Here is an 11,909-nt window from a genome sequence, read left to right on the forward strand (position 1 = left end):
TTTCTTTTGTAATAACTATTAAATAGTATTAAGTATTATACTTTTATGATTTTATCATCTAAAAATGTTAATTAAATTGCAGACAAATGGAACAAACCTTGAAATTCTGCCGGTACGTTATAATTGCAACCCTTGTATGCAGTTCAGTTGATGCATTGTGATGTGAATTTCATTCTCGTCACTGCCCAAATCAACTTGACTGCAGTATTGATTGTGAAGCACGGGAAGAGCCAGCTTATTGTTATGCTATTTGGCATAACAATACGCTGCCAAATGAAGTGCTCATAGTTGAAAAGGTAATATAACTTAATACTTATAGAATTGTGTTTAATTTTATCATGTTTTTATTTTAATAACATTTTATAGGGTTGTACTAACCGGCAGGATTGCTCACAACCTAGATATGTCAACACAACTAGGTCGCTCCGGGACAATATGTATTGTTGTTGCAATTCTAGTTTGTGCAACAACAACGTCGAATGGGTCCCGACAATCAATAGTAAGCAATACATAATTTATCATACACACATATATCGTTAACTAAATAATGTAATAATAAAATAATTTTTTTTTTTATCTTAGGTGAGCCAGGTTATAACACAATTATTGTACTGCTAGGATATACTGTGGTGTTCTTAATTTATGTTGTAGCATACAAAGTGTATCAATGTGTTCGAGTAAGTAAATTTAATAATTATTTTTCTTTTGTAATAACTATTAAATAGTATTAAGTATTATACTTTTATGATTTTATCATCTAAAAATGTTAATTAAATTGCAGACAAATGGAACAAACCTTGAAATTCTGCCGGTACGTTATAATTGCAACCCTTGTATGCAGTTCAGTTGATGCATTGAGATGTGAATTTCATTCTCGTCACTGCCCAAATCAACTGGACTGCAGTTTCGATTGTGAAGCACGGGAAGAGCCAGCGTATTGTTTTGCTTCTTGGCAAAACGATACGCTGCTCAATGAAGTGCACATAACGGACAAGGTAATATAACTTAATACTTATAGATTTGTGTTTAATTATATCATGTTTTTATTTTAATAACATTTTATAGGGTTGTACTTACCGGCAGGATTGCTCACGACCTAGTTGTTTCAATACAACTAGGTCGCTCCGGGGCAATATGTTTTGTTGTTGCAATACTAATTTGTGCAACAACAACTTCGAATGGGTCCCGGAGAACAAAATTAAGCAATACATAATTTATCATACACACAAATATCGTTAACTAAAAAATTTAATAATAAAATTATTTTTTTTTTTATCTTAGGTGAGCCAGGTGATAAGACATGGATGGTTATTGGATATATTGTGGCATTCATTTTTATCTTTGTATTATACAAATTGTATCAATGTGTAAGTAAATTTAATAATTATTTTTCTTTTGTAATAACTATTAAATAGTATTAAGTATTATACTTTTATGATTTTATCATCTAAAAATGTTAATTAAATTGCAGACAAATGGAACAAACCTTGAAATTCTGCCGGTACGTTATAATTGCAACCCTTGTATGCAGTTCAGTTGATGCATTGTGATGTGAATTTCATTCTCGTCACTGCCCAAATCAACTGGACTGCAGTATTGATTGTGAAGCACGGGAAGAGCCAGCTTATTGTTATGCTATTTGGCATAACAATACGCTGCCAAATGAAGTGCTCATAGTTGAAAAGGTAATATAACTTAATACTTATAGAATTGTGTTTAATTTTATCATGTTTTTATTTTAATAACATTTTATAGGGTTGTACTTACCGACAGGATTGCTCACGACCTAGTTGTGTCAACACAACTAGGTCACTCAGGGACGAAATGTATTGTTGTTGCAATTCCAATTTGTGCAACAACAACTTCGAATGGGTTCCGGAGATCAATAGTAAGCAATACATAATTTATCATACACACATATGTCGTTAACCAAATAATGTAATAATAAAATTATTTTTTTTTTATCTTAGGTGAGCCAGGTTATAATACAATATTTGTACTAATAGGATATACTTTGGTATTTATAATTTGTGTTGTAGCATACAAAGTATATCAATGTGTTCGAGTAAGTAAATTTAATAATTATTTTTCTTTTGTAATAACTATTAAATAGTATTAAGTATTATACTTTTATGATTTTATCATCTAAAAATGCTAATTAAATTGCAGACAAATGGAACAAACCTTGAAATTCTGCCGGTACGTTATAATTGCAACCCTTGTATGCAGTTCAGTTGATGCATTGTGATGTGAATTTCATTCTCGTCACTGCCCAAATCAACTGGACTGCAGTATTGATTGTGAAGCACGGGAAGAGCCAGCTTATTGTTATGCTATTTGGCATAACAATACGCTGCCAAATGAAGTGCTCATAGTTGAAAAGGTAATATAACTTAATACTTATAGAATTGTGTTTAATTTTATCATGTTTTTATTTTAATAACATTTTATAGGGTTGTACTTACCGGCAAGATTGCTCACGACCTAGTTGTTTCAACACAACTAGGTCGCTCCGGGGCAATATGTTTTGTTGTTGCAATACTAATTTGTGCAACAACAACTTCGAATGGGTCCCGGAGAACAATAGTAAGCAATACATAATGTATCATACACACATATATCGTTAACCAAATAATGTAATAATAAAATAATTTTTTTTTTTATCTTAGGTGAGCCAGGTTATAACACAATTATTGTACTGCTAGGATATACTGTGGTGTTCTTAATTTATGTTGTAGCATACAAAGTGTATCAATGTGTTCGAGTAAGTAAATTTTATAATTATTTTTCTTTTGTAATAACTATTAAATAGTATTAAGTATTATACTTTTATGATTTTATCATCTAAAAATGTTAATTAAATTGCAGACAAATGGAACAAACCTTGAAATTCTGCCGGTACGTTATAATTGCAACCCTTGTATGCAGTTCAGTTGATGCATTGAGATGTGAATTTCATTCTCGTCACTGCCCAAATCAACTGGACTGCAGTTTCGATTGTGAAGCACGGGAAGAGCCAGCGTATTGTTTTGCTTCTTGGCAAAACGATACGCTGCTCAATGAAGTGCACATAACGGACAAGGTAATATAACTTAATACTTATAGAATTGTGTTTAATTATATCATGTTTTTATTTTAATAACATTTTATAGGGTTGCACTTACCGGTAGGATTGCTCACGACCTAGTTGTGTCACCACAACTAGGTCGCTCCGGGACAATATGTTTTGTTGTTGCAATTCTAGTTTGTGCAACAACAACGTCGAATGGATCCCGGAGATCAAAAGTAAGCAATACATAATTTATCATACACACAAATATCGTTAACTAAAAAATTTAATAATAAAATTATTTTTTTTTTTATCTTAGGTGAGCCAGGTGATAAGACATGGATGGTTATTGGATATATTGTGGCATTCATTTTTATCTTTGTATTATACAAATTGTATCAATGTGTAAGTAAATTTAATAATTATTTTTCTTTTATAATAACTATTATAGTTTTAAGTATTGTGCTTTTATCCACGGATAAAAGTTTTTTACCGGAATATATTAATTATTGGGGCCTCTTAAATTATATATAAAAAAAAATGGCTGCTTCGCTCGTAAGCGAATGTAAAATATATTTATTTATATTTACATTTTATTATTATTTAATTTTAGTAGTTAGTACCAATGTACATAGGCGCAAATAGCTAATATGGCTAATAGGGCCTTACTTTGATAATATTGAATAGGCTTAAAATTAAATGTAGGAAATGTTTTGGAGGGCTATAGACATTTTTGAGGGGGCTTAGTCCCTAAAGTCCCCCATATTTGCGCCTATACCAATGTACCATAGTATATTCAACACAATAGCCAATATGTATGTATTTATACGGGTATCAATGCCTATTACACAGTGGGCTATAATGGCTAATTGAGTATAAAAATCTATACAGTAATATTTAAATAATATTATTATTATAATTAGATTTCAACAATTATAGACGATGGGTTGCGCACGTGTTGTTCATAATAACCGATAGATACGGCAGTGTTCAACTGCAGTAACCACCAAACACCGATAAACATTTGAGTTATTAGTAACGACTATCCATTGATTTGCAGCCAAAAAAAGTAATTTGTGGAATATAATTGAATTGCCTATATAAAAATATAAGGAACCCCCATATTTTTTTTTCTCATTGTATCATATTATAACAAAATATTATACCATAATTTATAAGTAGGAGTTACCTATAAGGAACAGAATTAAAATTATATAGTATACAGAATAAAATATATATCTTCCATTGTTTTAATTTAACCGTATAATGTAGTCAAATATTTTAAATAGATAGTCATAGAGAAAAAATATTATTTAGTTTTTGTTTGATGAAAATTGCAATTTCATGTTAGTATTTTTCTTAATTGCTATTGCCTACGTTAATTTAATTTTAAAAATAATAATTTTCTTGACTCTCCCAGCACTTTCGAAAATTGTCTACAGTTCTGTTAAAATATATTACGTGATACCAATATAATAAAATCACAATATACAAACATTTAATAGTGACATTGACATATTTTAAAACAAATTCATTTTGTAAGCACTTTTAGTAACTATTTCATTATAAATTTTATAATATAATATCATATTATCATCATCATCTAATATTTAATGTATTTTTACCTGAATACAAATTGTACAGTACCTGCCTATTTTATATACATTGTATTAATTATTATATAAAATTACTGATTTAACGAAATCATTCAAAATTGTCCACTTTAATGCGTATAATATAGGTAACTACTACTCGTACGTATTTACACAAATATTGTATGTAACGGACAACAGTTTCAGTACTTGGACGATGATTTTTTATGAATTATGTTCATAACTATTATTCATTACACAAGATGGAACTTACACGCTCATTTGAAAACACTCAGAACTTACAGAACGCAATGTCTGGCCAGTGGTTCTTATATTAAGTTCTTATAGTGTACATACTTGTCAATTTTGAACTCTAAGATCAAAAACATACCATCAAATTGTAAATTATTAAACCAACAATACATTACATATTGGTTATGCGTGAATGTAGTAGGTACCTACATAACAGCGGTTCCACTTCGCGCACATTTAAAAACATTCAGAACTTATAGAACGCAATGTCTAGCCAGTGGTTCTTATATTAAGTTCTTTTAGTATACAGACTTGTCAATTTTGAACTCTAAGATCAAAAACATACCATCAAATTGTAAATCATTAAACCAACAATACATTACATATTGGTTATGCGTGAATGTAGTAGGTACCTACATAACAGCGGTTCCACTTCGCGCACATTTGAAAACATTCAGAACTTACAGAACTCAATGTCTAGCCAGTGGTTCTTATATTAAGTTCTTTTAGTATACAGACTTGTCAATTTTGAACTCTAAGATCAAAAACATACCATCAAATTGTAAATTATTAAACCAACAATACATTACATATTGGTTATGCGTGAATGTAGTAGGTACCTACATAACAGCGGTTCCACTTCGCGCACATTTAAAAACATTCAGAACTTATAGAACGCAATGTCTAGCCAGTGGTTCTTATATTAAGTTCTTTTAGTATACAGACTTGTCAATTTTGAACTCTAAGATCAAAAACATACCATCAAATTGTAAATCATTAAACCAACAATACATTACATATTGGTTATGCGTGAATGTAGTAGGTACCTACATAACAGCGGTTCCACTTCGCGCACATTTGAAAACATTCAGAACTTACAGAACTCAATGTCTAGCCAGTGGTTCTTATATTAAGTTCTTTTAGTATACAGACTTGTCAATTTTGAACCCTAAGATCAAAAACATACCATCAAATTGTAAATCATTAAACCAACGATACATTACATTGGTTATGCGTGAATGTAGTAACTACATACACAACAATGAGATCTGTCGATTGCTCAATTGTAAATTAACTGTTGTATCTCCAAGTACTATTGTCCAAGTAAATAGGTATATAGTTTTCATTAGCGACTCTTATATTTAAATACAATAGCAGCCAGTAGGTACCTATACCATAGTTAAAAGTGGACATTCAACACAAATTTAATATAAATTGGTATTTTGCGTTTTAATACACTTTTATTTAATATAAAGTAGGTAGGTACTATAAATAGGTACATGATAATAATATGATATATTATATTATTTTAAACCGATTCTAAGTTTATAAAAATTAATTTAAATTATATAGGTAAGCAATGTTTTTTGCTCAATACACATTTGAAGTTTCAGTATGACATATACCTATAGGTTTAACAGAACATTTGACTTATATACTTATTGACAAATTGAAGCTATCTATTCATTATAATGTTTTATTCATTTTACTGGTAAGTGGTAACCATTATTCATTGTTTCTCTATGACTAAATATTTTTAGGTGTTGCCAAAAACTTCCTTTGGTAATAGATTTTAATAGTAAATTGCCATGGGTTTTTTATGTTCATTTAAATCAAACAAATAACAGAATCGGGGTAAATATTTTAAGGAGAATTCAAATGGATCAAAACACCAAATATGATTTGTTTAAATAATTGTCAATGTCCGAGGTTTAATACCATAAACGGCATACATCTGTACCTTCCTATAAGTTTATATGACTTTTGACAAGTTATAACAAATTAATCTTATGCAATTTTAAATTATACCAGCAATTTAATTTATTACTTTTAATTCGTATTAAGGAAGTGCTTAAAATTGGCATACATTTGTATATGTATTATTTATAATTTAAATATAATCATAATTTATGTATTTAAAGTTATATATATAATATTGTATGTTAATGATAAATAGAATATCAATCAAAAATACCATGCCAATGTAGTAATTTTTTATTTTTATTATTATACTTATTATATACTACCTGTTTAACAATTTAACTATAGTTCAAAATATTATAACAATCATCATCACTTTTGTGTTTATTATTGCACCTCATATCTAATCATACCTATGTTTTCAAGTTTTATCATTTACAACAGCATACTATAAATAGAATTTTAAACAATGTTTCCATTTGCATAAATGCATAATAAAATATGAAATTACTTTAGAAATCTGAATAATGTAATTTTATAAAAGTATTTCATATACTTCAAAATAAACATTAATTAAAAGATTACCTCAGTAAACGTAGTACTAATTGTAAGTAATCAATAGACAATATATTATAGTAATACGGCTAACTATATTACTATGACTAAATATTACTAACTAATTCTTATCGCTTACTATATTATAATATTAGTATTGCTATTAATATTACTATATATAATTAATCTCAAATTATTTCAGAGTTAAAATTACTATGAATGTGTGCGTGTGCTATAATTAAATAATTTGTTTAATACGGTACACCATATGCAGTATGAAATTACAAAGTGTAGTCACAACGTTTAAAATGTTGTATTTTTTACAATTATTAATGATTCTTGAAGATGTTTAGGATATTATTTTAATCAATATGAATGATTTAAATATATTATTTTGCTATGATATTAATGTAAATTGGGTTGATATTGTGACAAATAATGGATAGGTTTATTTACTGTTTGAGTATAAAAGGTATACAATTTGTATGTTTGATATTACTATTTCGAATTTTTAATTGTTGTAAATAAAATGTATATTTTAAAAAGTATATTTTTATTAATAAAAAAATTAATTCTAAAGGATTTCATAATTTTTTTAGTATACCTATAATAATGTTTCAAAGCAGAGCGTGGTTTTATTAAAACTGACAAAAAAATTAATATTCGTGAAGGTAATATAACTGTATAATATTAAATTTTCATACCCATATTTTTCTTCAATATTAATTGCATTTTATTAATACCTTCGGTTAATTCATAAGTATTTAATTAAACAATAAATTATAACAGATTTATTTAATAACAGAATAGTAATATAATATCATATTTAATTCTATACTCTAGTGCGTGTTCCTTTATTCGATTATAAATAGAGCGTGGATATTTAGGTTTTTACATATTTTTATTGGCTTTATGAAGCTCTACGAGGATGAGAAATGTGGACGATTTATCCATCAAAGAGTTTGTAGGAAAAAAATTATTTTGCATATTAAAGCATATTTTGGACATTAGAGAATATTTGGCCTATTTTACATATTTTAGAATATATTCTATTATTGTTTCTAAGACATCATGTATATTGTTAATTTCTCGATTTCTGATTTTTTCTAGCAACAATATTTTCTAGGAAAAATAAATAATTTGATATAAGAATGATAAAAATAAAAAATAATTCAGACTTATCTACTTGTTTGTAATCAAATTGGTAACGTTATTCATTCTGTTCCTCTCAGTCCGTGATTGTATCCCATGATTTAAGATATACAGGTTGCACATCGGGTTATGATAAAGTGAGTACCTACCACAGATAGGTATACTTAAATCATTTATCTTAAATCGTGTTGTACTCATAGAATATCGTATTTGATATATCACATTTTTTTATATTCAAATAACTTGCTGTCACCAAAGGGCATGCAAGTTATATATTGTTTTTATTAAAATATTTTCTTTTTTCATTATATTTATATACCTATGTATGAATTGTTTTAAATTGTTTATATTTAAATAATTTACCTGTTACATACCAAAGGAATGATACTGTATACTGTATACCTAACTATAAAGTTATATATTGTTTTTATTGAATTATTTTTAAAAAAATCATATATTTTGCCCATTTAAAATTTTAAAGCATATTTAGCATCATATTTTAATCTTTTAAGAACTTAAAAATCTGCGCTCTAGTTATAAATAACATAGTACCAATAGGTTATTACTTAATTCCCGTACGATGCACCACATTGTCCACAATTCATATTATAGAAGATATTCTGAGCTAAACATATTATATTAAATTAATGAAAATGTTTAGTAATTTTGAAGAAATACCTATAGGTATATATTTCAATGATATCAATATAATATTTTTTTAATTAAAGGTAAATTACATAATGTAATTCAAGACGATTATTGATGTTGAATTAATGGCAATTTTAGAATTTCAATAATTAAATACCTATTATATTATATATTATTATATACATATACGATTTTTTTTTTAATGAAATTTAACTAATTATGGAATAAAAAAAAATAATAGGTATAATATCTGAAATACGTAGATACTAGCTTTAAAAACGACTTTATTTATAATTAAATAAAAAAAATATATAAAGTAAGTACCTAGGTCTATTATAAATTTAAATTAATTAAATTAATTAAAAATCAACATATTATAATTATTTATATCTTATATACCTATAATATTATGAATTGGAACATTTATTTGTTAAAGTGTATTTTTACAGTAAGAATTAAAATTTACATTTTGACTCAAAACTATAGGTACGATCAAAATAATTCCGCGGATCAGATTTGTTTTATTATCTATATTATATTATAGTGACAATTAATATATTACGGTAATATTAGTTAATTCTTAGCTGACTGGGAGGAGAAGGTGTATATCATACATGAACTTGTGGCACAACACGTAATAATATAATAGCAATAATATAATTCCAACGGTTGTGGGACAGAAAATTTATTATGCATATAAATAAATCATAAATAGTTACAATATTTTTAAAATTGTATGGCGTTTAGAAATTACTAATATAAATATTCTTTTAAAATTTCAAGTGTTTATGGTTATATTTTTTTTTAATTGCACAAAAACTAATTTTGCGTAAAAATCCGTTTTTCATTAATTTTTTTTGTTGTTTGACAACGCAAATAACTGGGTATTTTCAATTTTTTCCTCCCTAATTCATTACATACATTCACTTTAAAAACATCAATATCGGGAAAATATTATATATAATTACTTAGAAATTTAGCTTCTACTTCTAAATTATAATTAAAATCGTGCTTATATAGTTATATATTACCAATCCTCGTATACGAAAAAATATTATAGATAGTTGCAGTCTGATCATCCACGTTCAGGGTTTTGTAGACATCTAAACGACCACGACTTGCTGTGAATCAACGGAAATCGGGAAATGCGTGTGATGAAAATAATATTGTCTGACGTGCGCGTAAAACGGTGGACGGTTATTTAACAGTAAATTAATTAAAAGTATTTAAAATATAATATTATAATTTGAAATTATTACCGGAGTTGATGTCCGCGACTAGTGAGCGAAGCTCGTGCGTACTATAGGTACTTACTGTATAGACTATTGTGGACGGCGTACCGACATTGTAAGGTCCGGCGAAGGACTCTAGGCTGATTCCTAGGCGGGGGCTACTGCGATTTCATTGGCTATTGCAGCGTATTACGATCTAAGACGAATATTGTTTAATATTATTATGCCGATTGGGAATTGTATAATAAAAATAAAAAACACATTGTAATCGCTCCGCTCTGAATCTAAAACAATAATTGCACGTACGCCAGCGTGTTGCACAATACCGTGTCATGTTAATCTAAATAACCATAAAAATGTACATTATATTATCACTGAACTAAATACATGGAGCACGTGTATTAATCAAAATACGACCCTGATAGAAAGTTGCCATATTCATTCCGAGTCATGGAAAACATGATGTAATGAACGAACTAAGATATTATAGGTACCTATACAGTATATACACATTACACAGATAGGAAAACGGTGCGGACATATCTCCCTGCAGACGCGATTACCGATGGTATGTAAAATTTAAAAAAAAAACACGTGTGTATATTGTCAGCATATTAATTATCTAATATAACATTTATTTACTCGTATTGTACACGTGCGGTTTTATTTTACATTTAATAATATAAACGTATACTATACGTTTAAAGAATTGTTTTTTTACACAAATAACAAACCAAATGTCCACAACAAATGTTATAATAATATCGATCACTATCTAGATTCTAGAACATTCCATTTTAAATTTGAATATTGACCATTGTTTATATTTTAGATTCTGAGTGGAACGATGAATGTATTGATTTTACAATGATGTGTGTTTTTTTTTTGTTTTATTTTGTGTCTGTCATCACCTTTTAGGACAGTAAAACTGCTTCGATTTTCTTCAACAGTAACTTTTATGATTGGAAAGTGAATATAGTTGGTACTTTGGGGGGTCAAAAGTAAAAATTTCCCAGTAGTTTTCAAAAGCGACGTGAAAAACAAAAGAAAAATTAAGGAAAAACGGGAATTTTTACGCAAAATCGATTTTTAACAAAATCGATTTTGGTTTTTGGTGTAACTCTAAAACAAATGACCGTAGATATATGAAATTTTTACAGGTTGTTTATATAATTGTTGAAAATAATTTGACTCTTTTTGAGCTCTTTACGGACATTTTCATTTTCCATTTTTTTTTAGTTTTTTTTCTAAAAATATCAATAAAATTTTATTTGTTGGATAAAAAAGCTTGAAAATTTAATAGAAGGCTCCTAGTATATTGTTTCAAAGGCAGATGAAAAATATTAAAAATCGTTAGTCACAGTTTTTTTTTATAAGCATTTAAAGTTCAAAAAATGACAAAATATGGAAAAATCACGAAAATTTGCAAATTATTTCGAGTTAGAAATTCATAAAAATTTTTCTTTTTAAATCTAAGATATGAAAATGTAATACAAGATTCCTTATAAGATTATCTACCTTTATCAAACAAAAAATATCTATAAGAAAGTCAAATTAAATTTTTATGATCGTTTGAAATTCAAATTTTTACAACATTGGATATTCACTCGATTTCTCATGTAGCGATTTCCTTATTTTGTTCTAATTCAAAAACGAATAACTGCAGATACATTAAATTTTTATTGAATGTTTATATAAGCATTTCCTATACACCATACAATTTTGAAA

At 27.5% G+C, this 11,909-nt stretch overlaps 1 protein-coding gene across 3 annotated transcripts in view; it reads left to right on the plus strand.

The window, feature by feature from the left end:
- Positions 1-1,585, plus strand: part of LOC107884990 — a 4,010-nt gene extending 2,425 nt beyond the window's left edge. The window contains exons 3-6 of one of the 3 annotated variants that reach the window (XM_029485964.1): positions 583-677; positions 782-995; positions 1,066-1,367; positions 1,472-1,501. In XM_029485964.1, the coding sequence (XP_029341824.1) occupies positions 583-677; positions 782-850 (164 nt within the window). In that variant the 3' untranslated portion in view covers positions 851-995; positions 1,066-1,367; positions 1,472-1,501. Of the gene's footprint in view, positions 1-582; positions 678-781; positions 1,368-1,471 lie in introns of all 3 variants that reach the window. The other 2 variants (XM_029485963.1, XM_016808193.2) reach the window with 2 other exon arrangements.
- The last annotated feature ends 10,324 nt before the right edge of the window (positions 1,586-11,909 follow it).

Source organism: Acyrthosiphon pisum, chromosome X (genome assembly GCF_005508785.2).
Source record: "Acyrthosiphon pisum isolate AL4f chromosome X, pea_aphid_22Mar2018_4r6ur, whole genome shotgun sequence".
Taxonomy (NCBI): Eukaryota; Metazoa; Arthropoda; class Insecta; order Hemiptera; family Aphididae; genus Acyrthosiphon; species Acyrthosiphon pisum.